Source organism: Castanea sativa, chromosome 2 (genome assembly GCF_040712315.1).
Source record: "Castanea sativa cultivar Marrone di Chiusa Pesio chromosome 2, ASM4071231v1".
Classification (NCBI taxonomy): domain Eukaryota; kingdom Viridiplantae; phylum Streptophyta; class Magnoliopsida; order Fagales; family Fagaceae; genus Castanea; species Castanea sativa.
Genome location: NC_134014.1, coordinates 48745876 through 48765448, shown reverse-complemented (window position 1 = coordinate 48765448; position 19573 = coordinate 48745876). Strand labels below are relative to the sequence as shown.

At 34.2% G+C, this 19573-nt stretch overlaps 1 protein-coding gene across 2 annotated transcripts; it reads left to right on the top strand.

Moving 5' to 3' along the window:
* The first annotated feature begins 3650 nt into the window (after positions 1-3650).
* On the top strand, positions 3651-19134 carry LOC142623321 (serine/threonine-protein kinase TIO). 2 transcript variants are annotated; one of them, XM_075796718.1, is made up of 24 exons: positions 3651-3827; positions 4030-4127; positions 4196-4305; positions 4406-4480; positions 5161-5253; positions 5394-5468; positions 5597-5689; positions 6755-6818; positions 6941-7025; positions 8539-8611; positions 8705-8773; positions 8872-8952; positions 9151-9208; positions 9333-9485; positions 11612-11750; positions 12872-13043; positions 14148-14246; positions 14334-14873; positions 15090-16244; positions 16572-16805; positions 17207-17350; positions 17543-17623; positions 17788-17976; positions 18549-19134. In XM_075796718.1, the coding sequence occupies exons 3-24, from the start codon at positions 4216-4218 to the stop codon at positions 18792-18794; spliced, it is 4008 nt and encodes a 1335-aa protein (XP_075652833.1). In that variant the 5' UTR covers positions 3651-3827; positions 4030-4127; positions 4196-4215; the 3' UTR covers positions 18795-19134. The 2 variants fall into 2 exon arrangements, with proteins under 2 accessions (XP_075652833.1, XP_075652832.1); XM_075796717.1 differs by having other exon boundaries at positions 3652-3827; positions 4216-4305.
* The last annotated feature ends 439 nt before the right edge of the window (positions 19135-19573 follow it).

Genomic DNA, 19573 nt, shown 5'->3' with positions numbered 1-19573 from the left:
ATAAATAAAATCATGCTGATTCTACCATAGTCATAGACACATAAATCAAGGGATTGATCCGAAATTTGCATTGAGAGTAGTAATTGGACATTTTATTTTTATTTTTTATGAATTAAAGTCGAAAATCTTGAGAGATGTTGACTCGTGCCTTGTAACTCTTTTTGAGATTAAAAGTACTTAATCACTATTCACGGCTTGACGCAATATGAGACTAGATAAAATATACATTCGATAATCTAGCATTTTGTTCTTAAAGTACTGTATCTAAATTTTATCCAATAAATTTTTTATAAAAATACCAAGTTGTACTTTGGGAGGGCTAAAGAGGGTTAAGTAAGAATATCAATATTTCAATTGATTGAACACAACTTTTTTTACATTGTGCCAAAATGCCAATGACCTTTAAATCAAATAACAATTCTTTTGTATTTTTTACAAAAATTTCCGAGATTAAGGTATCCTTCCCCACTTCCAATGTATCAACAAATCATGGTCCACGACTTATTCTCAGTAGAACTTCATTATTGATGGTGCTTGAAAAATTAGTAGGCTAAATGCTCCGGGCTTCAATGATAGTTTAATGACCTGAAAAGAAAGAAAGAGATTATTGAAAGTGACTGCCTAGGGTGAACCGGTCAAGGACCCTCCAATAGTTAAGTCAGATTTCTCTCTAGGACTCAAGTATAATGAGTTAATGAATAGTAAAAACTTACTTTAGGATGGTGGGATGGGATCCCTTTTATATAGAGAGTTCAAAGTGGATTTACTTATTGGGTGCCACTAACATCATGGGAGATGTGCGGACTTAGTATCCGTTTGGCAAAGATTATTTTTAACAATTTATTTTACTATTCAGCTTATTTTTTTGCTATTATTCATGGGTCCCACTACACCTTTTGGTATTATTCATGGGTCCCATTGTATTATTTTAGCTAATTTTTACCTTTATCTATAATACTTTCAACAAAAAAGTTTTCAGTTTCAATAAAATAAGTGGATCTCAAATTGACACTTAGTGGAGAAAGTGGAACGAATTTTGAGGAATTCACCCCACGTTCTAAGATAAGTGATAATGGTTTAATCATTTATTATTAGGCTGTGTTTGTTTTGTCTTCAAACCATTTCAGGAAATCATTTTACACCTCACCATGTGTTTGGTTGCGCATGGAAAATAGAATTTTCCAGAAAAGTATTTCATTTGACCGTAAAATAAAGGCTTCGACCTGGAAATTGTTTTACGTTTCTATTTTCACTTCAAACCATTTCTGGACTCAAACGCGCAGAGAGAGAGAGAGAGAGAGAGAGAGAGATCGCACTAGATCGCACCTCAACCCGTGCCGGCGAGATCGTGCCTTCGCCTTCGCCGATCTGATTTGCGCTGCCTCAATGCTTAAACCCATTTCCGATGAACCCGGTTTGATCGTGCTCGCCTTCGCCTTCGCCTTCGCCGTGCGATCTCGCCTCAACGTCGACCCAGTCGCCTCTCTCTCTCTCTCTTCGTTCATCTCTGACCGGATTTGATGAATTTTTTTTTTGGGTTTTGTTTGTTTTGTGTTTCTGTATTGAGAAATGATATTATATATCTATTTGGAAGTTGAGAATATGTGAGAAAATGTGAGCAACAAGTAGAAAATGTGTTTTCTATAGTATTTTCAAGAACACAACCAAACACTAAAATATATTTTTCAAAGTATTTTTTTAAATGCCACCAAACACTAGAAATTATTTTCCTTTCCCGAAAATATTTTCACCTGAAATTATTTTACAGCCGAAAAATATTTTACACTCAAACAAATGCACCCTTAGTAGAAAATATTCAGAAATTTACTAAGTGTTTATTGATCGTCCATACCTTCTCATGGTCTGGACAACCAGAATCTCTTGGACGACTGGTGACATGCTTGAACGTTCTTATTTTATGTTTGTGGTGCACATTTCTCATTTCTCCTTTCTGAAGACTATCTTGAATGTCACTGATCTTGGATGACCATGATGAATGAAGACTATTTGTTGTAGAACACCATCAAATACCATAACTTTTGCATTAAGAGCCAATTAAATTTCATTTAAAAAAGTAAGAGAAACATGGTCTTGAAGGGTTAATCATGCACAAATATATCATTTGCAGTCAAATAAAAACTATCATCGTCTTGAGATTAAAATATACAAAAATTGATGCTAATACATTTTCCAAAAACTATATGCTAAAGCATTTTCCAAAAACTATAAACTAAATTGCAACGAGGTAATCTCTTTGCTTTAAGCTAAGAAAGTTTCAATTTCCATTTTCAGCCATCTCAAAGTTTTTTAAGATAAAGGATGATTATAGGGTAAATCTTATTAAAGCATGTTTTTTCTCTAAAGCCACAATGAGCTAATTTTTTTGGCTAACCCATACCACCTCATCATATTTTATAATTAAAAAATAATAGATTTTAGACTAAATTCATTATAAAAACCCAAAAAGATACACATTTTATCCGATCACAAGGATTGGGTTTTTGTCTAAAATTCCTTACCCCTAATGAGTTGGGCTTATAACCCATATTTTTCTTGAATTCATGGAATGAGTTCAAATAGTACATCTTATCTTACTACCACATAAATTGGGTTCATTGTCCACATTATTGCCAACATCATGTGATGGGCCCATCCAAAAAAAAACATCATGTGATGGGCCCACACTTATCTTGCCTCGTGGAATAGAAGCCCATGAAATCAACATAAAGCCCGTAATATCTTCTCAAAGGCTCAAGATTCATGGCTCACGCTATTTCTCTTATTTATTCATTGATGGGCTTCCCAGTTAAAGTAAAAATTTACATAAATTTGATTTGAAGGGGAAGATTCTCAATTACAAGGTATTCAAGTTTTTTTTGGGCCACAATGCAACAAAAGTTTTACAGCAGCTTCTCGAAGACTTAGGCCTGTTTGGTCTAGGTTCAAACTCACTTTTTTTTATATTTTAAATAATATTACACCTATTTTTATTCACATGTATTTTAAAAAATTACAAAAATTTCATTTCAAACTACAAAAATTCCATTTCAAACTACTCTACCAAATATCCCTTAAAGTTTAAGGGTTAATTTTTTTTTTTATTTGGACCCAAGAATAACCCAACTCACAAAAGCCCAATAAATACATTTGAATCTTTTTATAAGATAATTTAAATTTATTGCAATATGTATTTGAAATTTTGAATATAATTTGGGAGCCTAATATAATGCACAAAAAGAAATATACATTTTTAGTATTTTATCCGATTAAAAATTTTGATAATTAAATTATGGGATCATTAAAATGTAAAAAAAATATAAATTGACAATAGTCAAAAGTTTTGCTTAAATTGATAAAATAGGTATAAATTGATAAAATAACTGAAAATAGTACCAAAGAAATACAAAAAGTTAGTTTTAATGTTTTATTAACTCTATACCTTATAAAATTATCCCCTTATTACTACCCGTAAATATTTCCAACCATATATTCAAATATTCAAATTTCTCAGCTACTATTATAAAAAAAAAAAAAAAAAAAATCACACATCGTAATCATCGGTTTCTAGAAAACAAACAAACGGTCACTGATCTTTATTTTTATATTTGTAGGGTATAACTTCACTTGAATTTTAACGGGCGGGAAAAAAACCTTAGGGCCCACCCCTCTCTCTCTCTCTCTCTCTCCAAAACCAAAACACATTTTTCAAATCTCTGTCTCTCTCTCTCTCTCTTTTCAGATTGTCTCATTTTCTTTCTCCGGCCAGATTTGGAAGTAGTGGCCTTTGCTTTGTCGGCGCCGAACATTTATCACCGACAATTTCACAGGTACTCCCTCTTTGCTTCATTTTATGTTTCCTCTGGATTAGAAAAAAAATTGAATGTGTTTGTGTTTTGATATTCTAGCATACGAAGCACTGTTACTAAAACTATAATACCATGAAAAGCTTCTATTGTACACAAGATGTTTGGTCAATTGATTCAATAGAGTTTGGAAATAATATTGATTCACTGTTTTTTTTTGCTCAAGCTCCATTTTGAATCAAAGGGGAACTGAATCAATCTAGCTATTAGTAGTAGACACGCCCAAATCGGCACCTTTGTTTGATTCAATAGAGTCTTATTAAGGTAATCTACACGATCTTCTTCTTCTTCTTCTTCGCACTGAATAATCAGTTGGGTGATTGATTTTAAAGCTACTTGTTGATTTTGAAAGATGGGTATCGAAAACTATCACGTGATTGAGCTTGTTGGGGAAGGTTCGTTTGGTAAGGTATACAAGGGGAGGCGGAAATTTACAGGACAGGTATTGCTTTTTATTTGTTTGTTTGTTTGTGTGTGTGTATTGAAATTTGAAAGCAATCTTTCTTTGTTTAGCTTTAACGAGGTTTTGTTGTTGGTCTTAGACTGTGGCAATGAAATTCATAATGAAGCATGGGAAAAGTGAGAAGGACATTCAGAATCTAAGGCAAGAAATTGAGGTAAATTGGACTCGTTTGTTCATAAATTGTTTGTGTGATAAAGTGCTTATCGTTTTGAATATTTAGTTATTTATGCTGGGAATTGGGTTGGTCTAGCTTGTTGTGAATCTTGTTTTGGTCTGGATTTTGGACTTTGTTGTTTTGGCCTTTTTGTGACGGCTTTGGTTCCTATATCTAACTTGCTTCCTAACTTTGCCATTTGATTTTTTTCCCCGCTTATCGTTTTGCTGGTTGTTTGAAGAAGGTTAAGGATTTAACTCCTTGTTTTGGGATTTTAAATGAAATTAGAAACTAAAAATATATATATTTTAAATAGATTATATGCCTTTATAATGAAAAACATGTGATCTTGGTCATGTGATGATATCCTCTAATCCATTTCACTGGTGGATTTTTGATTAACAGTTGAGAAACCAATAAGATATGTAGCCCGAGTTGTTCGATAGTAAGGTTGTTTTATTTTATTTTTCAAAATCTACTCTCTCTCTCTCTCAATAGAGCAAGAGTTGTAGAGAGAGAGAGAGACAGAGGAGTGTGTGTAGGAAGAAAGGGGACGTGGGAGAGAACACTAGCTTTCTCATAATTAACAATGCGGAGTGTCCAACATTCATCAAACAACCACACTCTTTAATTTCATTGTTTTTCAGCTGATTATATGTATAATCTCCTTGGTTTTGCAGATTCTAAGAAAGTTGAAGCATGAAAATATCATCGAAATGCTTGACTCCTTTGAAAGTGAACAAGAGTTTTGTGTTGTCACAGAATTTGCACAAGTAACCATATCCTTCTTGATCTCTCAAAAACAAAAATTCATTCTTTATATTAATGTAACTATTAAATGATCCTGGAAATATATATAGACACATTGTGGAGCATGTTGAGATTCATGAGTTGCCGTTGGATTTTCATGCAGGGTGAACTATTTGAGATTCTTGAGGATGATAAGTGCCTTCCAGAAGAACAAGTCCAAGCAATTGCAAAGCAGTTGGTAATTTGATCCCATGATTATTGCATCTGACTTAATTGATTGTTTTCTTTTCCAGTCTTTGGTTTACTATTATGTTCAACTTGGGTATTTCTTATTTCAATTGAAACTTTATTTTGTGGAATTTACAGGTGAGAGCGTTGCACTACTTGCACTCAAACCGTATCATCCATCGTGATATGAAGCCACAAAACATTCTCATTGGTGCTGGGTCTGTGGTTAAGGTTGAGCAGTCAGATAACATCACTACATGTTTAAGAGCATCTATTTATTAAATCTGTTAACTGAATGCATAGAAGGTTGATTATTAAAAAACAATGTTTAGAAGGTTTATAATCTGTTTAAAATTTTCAAATATTGTCTATTTTTTGAATTTAGAGAACCTTACTAGGTTTGACTGAATAAATTACCATCAGGTCTCTGTGTTCTTTGTTTGGATTGGCTTCACTAAATCAAAATTTAACTAATTGATTGTATGTATTTTTTTGGAAAAAGTTTCTCTCCAAACTAGTTTGGAGAGAAACCCTTCAAACTTCTCAAATATTTTTATATTGAGTGTGAAATTTGAAAATCTAACCGTTGGATTGCATGTTCTTATTATATTATTCATGCTTGCAAAATTTCAAGAAAATCAAAAAATAATTGCTATGTCATCAAACAAATGTTAAAATTTCAAGTTTTTGTAATCTAAAATTGTGTATAAAAAATAAGTTCATTGATCAAATAGTAAATAAAATCCAATTTGAACGAAATTTGATATGCATGTTAAGAATATAAGGAACATGAAATTTAACGGTTAGATTTTCAAAATTCACACCTAAAAAAGAGATATATGATAAGTTTGAAAGGTTTCTCTCCAAACTAGTTTGGAGAGAAACTTTGTTCTATTTTTTTTCTTCTGGTCCAATACTCCAATTACATTGCTATTTTTTTTCCTGTAGCTTTTGCCTGATACTGAATTGTATTATACTAATATCTAGGTATTGTCAAAACTTAGAGGCTGCACGTGTAACTTGCCAATAAATGAAAAATATCTTGGATTTGATTACCTATGTACTAATTTGTTGGTTCTTTCCATCCATGGGGTGGGATATTGCTATGTCTATTTGTAGGCTATTATTTTTCATTGGTTTTATCTCTTTACTCTCTCTAGACTGTTATTACATATTGATTCTTTCACCAAAGATTTGGTCTGATGGTTTGATATCGTGTCCTGCTTTGTATTAAATGTTTAATTCTTGTAATTTCTTGTGGTTGTTCATGACTTATAAAATTTTCATTTATCACAGCTTTGTGATTTTGGGTTTGCACGTGCAATGTCCACGAATACTGTTGTTTTGAGATCCATAAAAGGTTTGTCCAATCTTCGCATTAAATTTCTGGTTACCTTTCTATTTTGTGAACTTTTATTGAGATGCTATGATATCCTTGAGGAATTAAGGCGTTCTAATACAACTTCTATCTATATTATTCAGGCACTCCACTGTATATGGCTCCGGAACTGGTACGGGAACAGCCTTACAACCACACGGCTGATTTATGGTCCCTTGGAGTTATTCTGTATGTTAAATCTCATTGATTGTACTTTGGAATTTCTAATTTGATTGATTGCTTGCATTCTATTCTTTATTTTAGTTTACTTCGAGTTTTGACTCATTTAGTTGCACTTGGGCTGGAAAAGGGGTATGAAGCACCCTTGTTTTGTGTTGCATTGACCAAAAGGAAACACATTTAATCACACACGGGCTTTGGGCTCAAGTAAACACCTTTTTTTTTTTTGATAAGTAGGGTTCAAGTAAACACCTATAACATGGAACAAGGTGACCAAATGAGTCCCTTGTCGGCTTTCATCATATTTTCAAATTTAAACTTTATGTTGATTTATTATTTAGGGGATTTTGCATGACACCCTATTTTTTTCCTTTTGTTTTCTTTTACAAGTTTTTCTTTAAAATATGAATTTTAGTCCAATAACTAATAAATATGTAACATATTAAATTCTGGATTGTTCAATCTTCATAAGATACTCAACATTTCTTTTCATTAAATTTATTACTTTCCGTCCAGGCATAGGCTTTGGTTGTGGATACAGAATTGTAGACCTTAATGCGTGGACTGCAAATAGAGACTAATGACACCACTTTCTTCTTTTGCCTGCCAAAGAGAGCCTCTTTACTCTATTTAATGATAGGAAAATTTTATTCAAAACAGAATATTTTGGCTAAGAAATTGAAGAATTGCAATCAGAAGCTTTATAGTGTCTAATTTGCTCATTCTTTAGGATCCTCATTCACTGGTTCAGTTACAAGCTCTATGCCAAAAGACTCTTTTTGATTCGTCTAGGTGTTGGGGCTCCTTGAATTGTTCTTCTATCATTGAGTTTCTTTCTTCTCTTAGAATTGCACCTTAAGTTTTCTTCCTTGTTATTGTTTGTTGCTTTTTCTTGTGTTCACCATCATGAACACCTTGTATTTGCTTTCTTCTTTTTTTCATCTTGATTAATATTATCCTTATTACCTATTAAAAAAAAGAAAAGAAAGGAAAGAATGGTCATTATAAATTTAAGTGCTGAATTGGGAATAATCTATTTTAAGTTGCATGGTGGATTGTTCCAATGCTGTAGAAGGACAGCTGTTGATAGTTTTTTGCTTAGACATTGATGTCGTTGCAAAGTCCACAGTAGAGTAGTTTTGTGATCCCCAAGCCCATTGTTTACTTTTACTCTAGCATACTTTGAAGTCTTCCTTTTATAGACATCCTTAAATGTCATTCCTTGGCAGTAATTATTATTATTATTATTATTATTATTATTATTATTATCTCTGATTCATTTGGAATTTCATCTTGATTATAGATCTTATGTGAAAATCCCTATTATTGACTTATTTGAATATAGAAAATTTATATTGCTCTATAAAAGAGCATGTTGCCTTTCCTAGAAAAATAAAAAATAAGTATAACATTGACTAATCTCAAATTTAACAATTACCTGCTTCAGTATTTATAGCATTACCTCTTCCTTTTCCCTTCATGTTCTTCTTGAATTGAAACTATTTTGTCATGGACACTACAGGTACGAATTGTTTGTTGGACAGCCCCCATTTTATACAAATTCTGTTTATGCACTCATCCGGCATATTGTTAAGGTACATTTGCTCAAACATCATGTGAGTTTGTTGTTAGTTTAGATTTGTTATGCTGTATAAAGGTACAAGCTAATGTTCAATGCCGTATTCCAGGATCCAGTTAAATATCCAGACAATATGAGTCAAAATTTCAAAAGCTTTTTGAGGGGTTTGCTTAATAAGGTTGTTTTATGGTTCAAGTGAATGAACTCTTGATTAATTGTTTTTAACTCCCATTGATGTCAAAGTTCTAAGATGATTTTTCAATTCATGAAAAACAGGTACCACAAAACCGACTAACTTGGCCCACTCTTCTTGAGCACCCCTTTGTTCAAGAAACTTCAGATGAAGTGGATGCTAGGGTAATGATACATCACATTAACATTTCCTTTAAATATTAGAATCTAATCTAGTAGTATAAAGCCAGTCTTATTATAATCTGGCAAAGACTATTTTGGTTCCTTTTATGTGATACAATGAAACATTTTTTTAGAATTTTTATCTTGAGTTCTTATCTATAAATTTACAGAAGTTTTTAGTATCTAGCAATCCATTTCCAGGAAATGCGTGCTGCAACTGCTGCAGCTAGAGGATGTGATGCAGCATGGAGAGGTGAAGGTAACACTGTTCAAATATAACCGAGTTTAATGTTTTACCATCTTGGAGCCAGGCTGCCTCAGTATTATAGGTATTTAAATGTCCTTTTTTGTATATTTTAGAATTAATTATTACTGTATTATAGGTAAAAGCAACTTGCCAGCTACTTTTGAGAGCAATAATGGTCCAAGCCTTAAGAGTGATGCTCACTTAAATAGTCCAAACTCAGCAACATGCAATCCTTCACCACGTGAGGAGTTATCACGGTTTGCAAGTCCTAATGATGCTAAACAATCAGGTAAACCAAATTATTTGTGTTCAGTTGTTGTATGATGATTCTAGGACAGAAATTCTGTTTGATGCCCGTAATGATTGTTTTGCAATTTTTTGTGCTAGCAATTTTCTCCATAGCCCGTGTGCTATAATTTGCTAGCTGATTGATTGCTTTAAATTATTTTTAAGCTGAGGCCACTTTTATGGATATGATGTTCTAATTGAAATTTTAATAAATAACTGGTAAATTTAGTAACATTATATGCTTAGTAGTAACACATAAGCTTTCATTCTGTTGACATCATTCTATTGACATCTCTGATGACTTTGATCAACTAATATGGAAAAAATCCCACCAAGGAACCTGTTAGTTGTCTTGTAATCATTAATCAACTTGGCATCTCTCAAGCTGCTTAGTGGTAGCACTGTGGTTTGTCCTATTGCCCTAGAGAAGCTACTAACCAATACTGGCAGATTCCTTGATAGTAGTGGAATACCACCCCCCTATCTGCCCCATCTATATTAACTTTAATCCAACATTCTGCTGGCTTTTCCCATTTAACATTGGCAGTGGTAGCATTCTTAGTTGCAAAGCCTCATCCGATAATTGTGTGTAACTTAAACGCTCTATGAATGCAATTTTTACGGAGGGAAGGATTAGCTTTCTAGTTCTGGAATGCAACTCATTTTCTATGCAGCCAAGGAGACGAAATTACAGATGGACAATATACTCTCCAAGGCAGATGTAACAGGTGAAACTCCTCTTTAGAACAACTATTCCATTTTTCTTTTTCCAGGCATGAAGCTTATGCTCAAAAACAGATGGCCTCATTTGGTGTAACCAAACTATTATAGAACATCATTGCAAACTTGCACTCCTTGGGTACATGTAGGATGGAATCTGTGCACATACCATGAATAGGACATACAGAAGAGATATTCAACCACAGAGCATCTTTTTCAATCACCAACTTCCAGTTGAGTTTGCCAATAAGGTTAAGTTATTTGGCCTTGCCACTTGTAGTCCTAGCCTCCTTGGAGGTCACCAACTCTTTCCAACCAACTAGGTGCAATCTGTGATGTTCTTCTGAGGAGCCCCAAAGAAAGTTTCAGTTAATATTGTCTATGTTGTTACGAACTCTTATAGGTAGGGCTTCACCCTGCATGTAATAATCAGATATGGTCAAGGTGACAAATTGCACTAAAGTAGTATAACCTGCAAAGGGATGTAATTTAGCCTTCCATCCCATTAGTTTGCTTTGAACTTTGTCTACTATAAATTGGAACTGTTGATTGCTAGGTTCTTGCATTTTGGAGAGAGAAACCAAGGTATTTTCCAAGGGTGTTAGTGGCTTGAAATTTCAGTATCTCAGAAATGACCTATGAGTAATAAGGTAGCTTTTGGAAATTCAAAATGACATAATAAAAGAGTTAAAGGGTCTAGTAGTCTTGGAGGTACAACCTATATCACGTTCTCAAATCTCTTGTTTTCAACATCTTTGGGTCCTATCAAGTTTTGTACTTATGGAAAGAGAAGACTTCCGAAGAAGGATTCTATGGCTGTTAATTGATTAACTGAATTGACCATCACCAGTTGGTCCAATCTGTAAGCTGCCTTCTTGCTCCAGTATAATGACATTTACATAAACTATGCATATTGGATATTAATGTTTAAAATTAAACTATTATCAACGAAGTCTATTTTTATGTTTTATTCCACCTTGCTCTATCAATTGCACACTAAGTAAAAAAAATATCCATATAATTATTTTCCTTTCTTACATGAAACTGGCATAATTGATTTTTAAGTTTTATTCAATATACCCACATAGACATAGGCCAAGATGTTTGTAGTTTAGGAGGCATTGCCTGCTCTCTTTTATAAGAAGAACCATGGTTCTGATCCCCCCCTCCCTCATTATTGTAACCATAAAATTATTAGGAAAAATATATGCACACAGACGCACTCATGTTTGCATTTATGTATGTTTTGATGAGTGAAAATAAAGTAGTTGATTGAAGCCCATTTTCTTTTCTGGCTTTGATTATATTTTGCTTTATTTATTTGAAGAGAAGAATTCTTGATAACTGTTCATATCTTATAACAGTTTTATGATTTGGTTAACTTGTTCTATTCTCAATTTTCTCTAGGTTGTCAGACATTGGACAGACTGGAAAACACTTCCCGCACAGTCAAAGGTGCACAAATAATTGGTCAAGATAACGAAGCATTAGCACATGTTTTGCTACAGTTGAAAAGATGGTCTACTGGATCTCAAAATTATTTCAGGTAAAATTGGATACATGCATCCCTAGTGTATGTTTGGTTTTGCATATTTATGTATGATTTTATTTTGTATCAAACATTAAGTTTGACAAAATTTGTTGCTTAGTCCATTGTCAGCTTATGTTCAAGCTGTGAGACATTTCTTTTCTATTGCTTCAAAGATATGATACTTCCTTAGACATTAAATATTTTTTCCCTACCTGTTATGGATTGTGTCCTAAGGTAACACATTTTGTTTTGGTATATAAATTGATATGAGCTTGTTTTAGATGCATATAGTAGGTTCTTTTTAAGTACTTTCTCTTGTAATCTCCCATGTACTAGGGTTGCCCCCTTTTTGCATTTTTTAAATTTAGTACTTATAAAAAGTTTATGTTTTTGACATACCCTATCCCCTGCCAGTTTTGATTACTGCATAACTCTTCACTCTGACGGTCTCATGTCATGGTGTGGAAATAGAGCACAATCTATTTATTAAGCAGTGAACAATTATTCACATGCTAGTAACTTAGGGCTCTTTCCTATGATCGTAACCCAAAACCCATAGTGAATACTTTAGATTACATTGTGTGAAATATTGAAGTGCCCTTTCATTGTAATATACTTTCAAAGGTTCAGAAGCGAAATAACAAGATTGCAGAGCATGCTTATCTGAGTAGTGAGAATTGGATAAGCTTAATCCAAGACAGCACACTAGAGGATTGGTGCATTTACTGGCAGTTGGATTAGTATTGCTACATTCAGTTGCAAAAGGTGTTCTTGCTTAGTTGCTTGGAAAGCGAGAGGCAGGATGACATGGGAATTTTTAGATAAGAATCTAGTTCTGACTAGGTTTTTGGCTTGTTTCAAGATTCAGTATCATAATATTTTTACTTGTACCAAAGACTAATTATATGAAAATTCTGCACATATTGAATTTATCTCATTTCCTATAATGCTACTTCATTATATAAAAATTTATTTATTATGATAATTATTATAAAAACATTTATATTTCACCGCACTGCATTACTTTAGGAATATTTTAATGTGGTATGTTAATTGGTTGTAGTCTTTTGTATTCATGCACTAGATACCTCTTAGTAATTTATTTGCAAGACTTGATGGCTTATCAAACACTGCAGGGATCAAGATGTTATTAGTTCAAGTCAGTCGCTCAGAATTCTTTTGAACCTACTTGCAGCTGGTGCCATCAATTCTAGTGGACTACTTGATGAAATAATACGCGAACTTCTTGTTTTCACTGCTACTGTTGTTAGCTTAAAATCTTCTGAATTTTATGACTTAATAGCAAAGGTATATCTCTGCTAGATTTCATTTAGAAATTTCTGACTTTTGATTCTTAATACCCTCATTTGTCATACCATGTGGCCAGAATGTTGGAGACTTGTGTTCTATGGAGATAACTCTCTCCAGCCCAATTGTTAGTCCTTTATTTCATTTTGGGATGTCCCAAAATATAGTCCTCTTTGAAAAGTCAATAAATAAATTTCCTAACCTACCCTTTACTTTATTTAGAAGTTAGTACTATTCTTTCAGTAGAGTTTAAATTAAGGATAATTTTTTTTTACACACTCTATTACACATACACAGTTACACACTTTTTTTGAACTAAAAATATAGAGTTGAAGACATGATTTCAATTTAAAAAAAGTGTGTAACTGTGTGTGTATAACAGAGTGTGTGTAACAAACTTACCCTTAAACTAATGAGTGTAGTTTTAGAAACTTGTATCTTTTATTTAAAAGGCAACACATTAAATGATGTTCCCTTAAAAAGTTGGGTTCTAAATAGGGCCAACAAATGGGGCGGAGGTAGTAATTGGCTGCTGACAATGTAAGTCTGATCTTGGTTTAGGCTTGAATTATATCCCCAAATACTTAGGCCCATCTATTGTGAAATTCATCTATAATATATAATCCTATATGCATAAACAAAAACAATTTTTACAATTTAACAGTGAACCTTCTGAAAAATTCAGGGAGAATACTTACGACAAAAAATTACAGAGTAATGTCCTGGAGCCTGGCTACTGTCCCGAGGCACTTTTGTAGAAGAGAGATGTTTAACGTAATTCTAGAAGAGCGTTACCACAAAAAAAAAAATCCGAGTCTTGTCAGTTCAAGTGAAAGTTTATTAGACTAGTCCCTTTCCCCTCGCATGTATTTTTTTTAATGAAGTTTTGTATATTTATTGTTTTCATTCATCAACTTCAAAGACATGAAATTGCTGCTGATTTTTATCATTATATTTGTCAAATATGAGAATAATCCCTCCGATAGCTTTTAAATGTTGAGAGCTGAATAAGTCCTCAATTTTAACATTCTTTATCTATAGTGTGGTTTTCTCTATTTTGCAATTGCTGCTGGCTGATGCAACTGTGATCTCATACTTTTGTAGAGTTTTTCAGTGATCAAAATGCTGCTTGATAATTGTGGAAGTGGCATTGCAAGTTCATATTTCAGGCACTGGGTTGCATTATCTGAGATTTTTTCACAGGTCTAATTCCTTCTATGGTACAAAAAACGTTATTTGGCAACAAGTATGCACTTATTTCTTGCTTTCTCATCGTGTTGACTTATATAGGTTGTTGGTTGCAATGAAGAGGCTTGTGGAAGAGTTTTGTACGAGTCCAGTGCTTGCATTACCATCATGTTATCCAGAGTTGCTCAGGGTCTTAAGGCAACTCATTTGACTTCAGTTCCTGAAGCGGGTTCTGCTCTTAATGAAACACTTAAAAAAATCTTGGATCATGCTAAAACGACTGGCTTAGTGGATCTTTTGTGTCACTGCTTAGTAAATTCAGGCTCGAGTCTCATTTCGGGTTCTTCAAATATGTTGCGTGCTGCATGTGAAGCATGTAGGGCTACTTGGTCACTCATAGATGCATTGGAAACCCTTTTCCTGAGGGAAAGTCCCCTTTTATTTCCATTAAATGCTTTGCGGAGTCATTCATTAGTTCGACTTGACATTAGGGACCATGAACGAGGCTCATTGATTGGCCCTGAATCAGCAAAAATTGTTGATGTGGTGACAAGAACATTTGTTAGGTCAAAAGCGGTGCAGGTTGCCATTTACTATTGCCTTCATCAGCGACTTGAGACTGCAATGTCTGCTGGCATTCAGGTGTTTGTCTCTCATCCTAAGTTTTTGAAATTTTTTTGTGCACGCATAGGACCCAAATGAAAACAACAAGTTATATAATGATTTCAAAGAGCCAAGACAGTAGTTAATTTTAGAGATTTACTACCTGCACTTAATTATTCTTTTGTTTGTATCATGCTTGCATGATTGTAGGCACCTTTTAGGTAAAATTTAATATAATTTCTGTTGTTGTTTCAGCTCTTGTCAAGGTGTTGTGTACATAGTGGACTTGTTCCAGGTGTTCTTTGTGGACTTCCCAGTTCCTTACCTGTAACTACTATTGTCAGTGGTGGAGGGGATGGTACTCTTGTCTCTGAGATCTTCTCTATATTGTCTCTCTGCACTTCATCTTCAAATAAAGATCCACAAACCGGAGAAACAAATAATTTGAGGTGTAAATTAAGCAATCCTTATACCTTGGTTCTTCATTCATGCCTAATCCTTGCAACAGTTGCACAGTGTTTAAAGTCCACTGGAAGAAATTCTGCATTGTTTATGCTTACAACCTCCCCAAAGAAGCAGCAATCTCGACTTTCATTCCTTGCACACTATTTTTCTTCCTCTGATGATGGAATTAACTCATTTCAACCTCATAGTGCATCAGCTATGCTGGCTCTTGCATCCATTCTATCCCTTGAAGCTGGATCTTCTATTGAGTCTCCAGTCTCTGAAAATGCTCTGCCTTTGATTCCAAGAACTGCCACACTTTGTGATTATCTCAAATATTCATCTAGTAATGAAACTGAAGTGGATCCCAGTTACCCGAATGGTGTTCTCTCTTATTGGCATGGCCTTAGAGATGGATGTGTTGGCTTGTTAGAGGCCCGGCTCAAGTGGGGAGGACCATTAGCTGTTCAGCAGTTGTGTGCAAGTGGTATCCCTCTGCTTCTTGTTGAGTTGTTAGCCAACAACAACTCAAATGCTTCTCAAGGGATTGACATCTCAAAAGATCGAATTGGGCTATCCCCTATAGGGGTTGTGTGGACAGTTTCATCAATATGTCACTGCCTTTCAGGTGGAGCTTTAACTTTTCGTCAGATTTTGGTTAGGAGTGAACACATCAAGCTTATCTGTGACCTAATATCTGATGTACATCTCAAGCTTGTAAACTGCTGGGGTGGGCCTGGTGGAGGGAAGGATGGAGTCAGAGATATAATAAATGCAGTAGTAGATATCTTAGCATTCCCTTTTGTTGCTATACAGAACGGTCCTGGTTTGCCATCTGCCACTGCTTCTGTAAACAGTGGGTTCCTTCTCAACATGGGTTCACCCGGTGGGAAAGTATGCATGGAAGAGAATATGGTAAAAGTAATTGAGGAAGATTTGACAAAGTACATTAAAATCCTTTTGGAGGTTAGGTCTTCTTTCCCTTCTTTTTGGGGTCAGGGGCCTTCGGGGGTGGGGGAATCATTTCTGGACATGTGCTTTTGAGGTTGTCTGGTAGACTGTTTATAAACTCTGTTCATTGGATGAGTTGCTAAAACTGAGAGGTCTATGTGTTTCTCATTCTAATTCTTATATCTTTTTGGAGAAAATAAATCTGATGTGGGTACTAAATATCTAATTTGTAATTCAATTATAGTATAAGTTTGACTAGTGCTTTAATATGATGAATTATAATAACATCTTGATACTGAGAGGGCTATGTGTTTCTCATTTAATTACTTCTTGAGTTTTCAGTTGGGAGTGCCTATTCTTATTCTTCGGTGTTTGGAGCATGTGGAGTTGAAAGATTTGGGAAGGCCTGTTGCGTTTCTTGCTAAAATGATAAGCCATCGACCTCTAGCAGTTCAACTTGTGAGTAAAGGCTTGTTAGATTCAAATACGATGAAAAGGTTGCTTGATAGTTCATGCCCAAGAGAAGTCACACTAGATATTTTGATGATAGTTTCTGATCTAGCCCGCATGGATAAGGTGAGATTTTAATTCTATCAAATGGTTTTTGCTGCTTATGCAAATATCAAAAGTTAGCATATGTTCTCTACTTTACTCTTGTTATTTTGTTAAATTAATTGGAAAATTATTGACTACTCTGGGAGTACCATAAATGTGTACTCCTTCTTCTCACATGAATTATGGGTTCCACCATGAATTTAATTAGTGGGATTCACAATTATGTGAGAGGGAGAGTACGCATTTATGGTACTCCAGAAGTACTCAATAATAACCCAAATTAAACATATTGTTTTTGTCACGTTTAGCCTTTTTTCCACCCATAGTATTTTCACTTTCAATCCTTTCACCTTCCACACCTTGAACGCTTCATACCCATTGATTACTTAATAACTGCAAGTCATGGGTTTTGTGGTGTATAGGGATTCTATGAATACATCAATCGGGCTTCTGTTTTGGACTTTTTGAAGGATTTTCTCACCCATGAAGATCCCAATGTCCGTGCAAAGGCTTGCAGTGCTCTGGGCAACATGTGTCGGCACAATTCCTACTTTTATAGTTCACTAGTAAGTAACATTGTGATATATATTTTCTTAAAGTTTGTGGACATTCTACAAATTAATTGCTGTTCTGGATTTTTGAAGCTATGTACCAGAATGTTTTTGTTGGACCATGCATTTACTCATAGGCATGCTTGAACGTAATATATGGCAGTGGATTAATTGTGCGGTTTTTCTACTTTTAATATATTTATCTAGGCAAGGAATCGGATTATTGGCCTCCTCATTGATCGATGTGATGATCCAGACAAACGCACACGGAAATTTGCATGCTTTGCTGTAAGTTCTAATCCCATTTTTTTATGATAGTTTCTTTACTTCAAACACTGTTGCAGTAGAATATAACCTTTTCCTATCATTCATCTTATCTATATGAGATAAATATTGAAGGTATGTCCTGATAGATATAATGCTATGTTTTATTTTATTTTATTTTTATCCAGATTGGAAATGCAGCCTACCATAATGACACACTGTATGAAGAGCTCCGGAGATCCATTCCTCAACTTGCAAAGTTGCTGCTTTCAGCAGAGGAAGACAAGACTAAGGCCAATGCTGCAGGTGCATTAAGTAATCTTGTTCGCAACTCCAACAAGCTTTGTGAAGATATTGTATCTAAAGGAGCCATGCAGGTTTGTGAATGCACTGTATTATCATTCTAATGTTAGTTTATGCATGCATTTTGAGGAGGGATCTGTAGCTAGTTGCATATTCTGTAATAAGTGTGAGAATTGTCAAATGGCCTTAATTAACAAAATTTAATCCCTAGAACTGGAATTTGTAAGTTTTTATGTGGTATATTTAATTGAGCTGCAGACCTTGATACCTTTTTGCTTACCAGTTTACTGTTTATGTCTGTTACATAAAGGATGACAAATTAATAATTTAGACACTGGCCATATAAACACATGGCTTTTGTCTCCTTTAATAAGATGGAGTTCTAGGGTTCAGCCCATGAGAAGGAAACAATTTGGGAAGAAAAGCTACCTCTCCTTGAATAGCTTATTTCATACTATGATTAAAAGGTTGGTTAAACAATTCAAAACGTTGTTGAGGCTAAAAAAATGACTCTAGAACTTTATTTGCTTGCAACAGGACTTATATGACATACCAAAGTTTTTTCCTGTTATTCACCATTTTAATGCTACTACAGTTGTCATATTTGAAATTATGAATTATAATGTGAGTGGGTTTGGTTTTGCAGGCTTTACTGAAGTTAGTGGCTGACTGTTCTGTAGTAGCCCTGAACCCAAGTAGAAAAGATGCTGTAAATGAGTCACCATTAAAAATAGCACTTTTTTCTTTGGCAAAGATGTGTTCACACCCACCGTGCAAGCAGTTTCTCTGTTCATCAGAGTTGTTTCCAGTTATTGGACGGCTTCGACAATCCCCAGAATCAACAATTTCCCAGTACGCCTCAGTCATCATTAGCAAAGTCTCTGATGCTTGAGGGCCTAAATTGATATGATAATGGAAATCATATCATGGAAGTCAGCTTGATTTCCACTAATCAATCATAGTGATTGCCACCATACTATTGAAGGTTGAAATAGAAAATGTTAAGAAGCTGGCATGCCAAAAACTGCTACTTAGTAAATGGTGTAAAATAGTCCTTGTACGCATTTCTTGTATATGGATTAATTGTTCAATGTCCCAACCATATCTTGTCCATATTATGCAATTGTGCAAGCTTGTTGGTGCTCATCTTTCTCGCAAAGGATTTGTGCTCTGTTTGCTAGCTTCAAGACAAATACCTCTTTTGGATGCCTGGGCACTCTTGTTTTTCATCAGCTTGAAGAGCTTTCAAAAGTTATATATTTTTAGTAGCCAAATATATATATATATATATATATATATATATATATATATATATATATATATATATTTTGTTGTTGAGAATACTAATTATTTTAACATACACACAGAGAGAAGGTAGAAAGTCTTAAAAAAACTGACAAAGGCCTAACTCTTAGTAGCCAAATAGATTGTGAAAGAAATCAGACCGGAATACATATCATAAACTTGCAATTATGTATTTATGTTGATAGGACTTCATAACCTCTAGCTTATATGATTTTAGTGTTAAAGATCATTACTACTATACTTTATAGATATATGTAAATATAATTTCTCATAAAATCAAAACTGATATTGGAGGAACTTGCTACTAAGTAATTATAAAAAAAGGAGTTTATAGTTGTGTTTGTGTGGTCAAATTATTTGCCTGAT

Coding starts and splice junctions, on each gene's coding strand:
- LOC142623321 (XM_075796718.1), top strand. CDS start 4,216: ATGGGTATCGAAAACTATCACGTGATTGAGCTTGTTGGGGAAGGTTCG. Junction 8,612..8,704: donor TCATCCGGCATATTGTTAAG/GTACATTTGCTC, acceptor GCCGTATTCCAG/GATCCAGTTAAATATCCAGA. Junction 17,624..17,787: donor GGAAATTTGCATGCTTTGCT/GTAAGTTCTAAT, acceptor ATTTTTATCCAG/ATTGGAAATGCAGCCTACCA.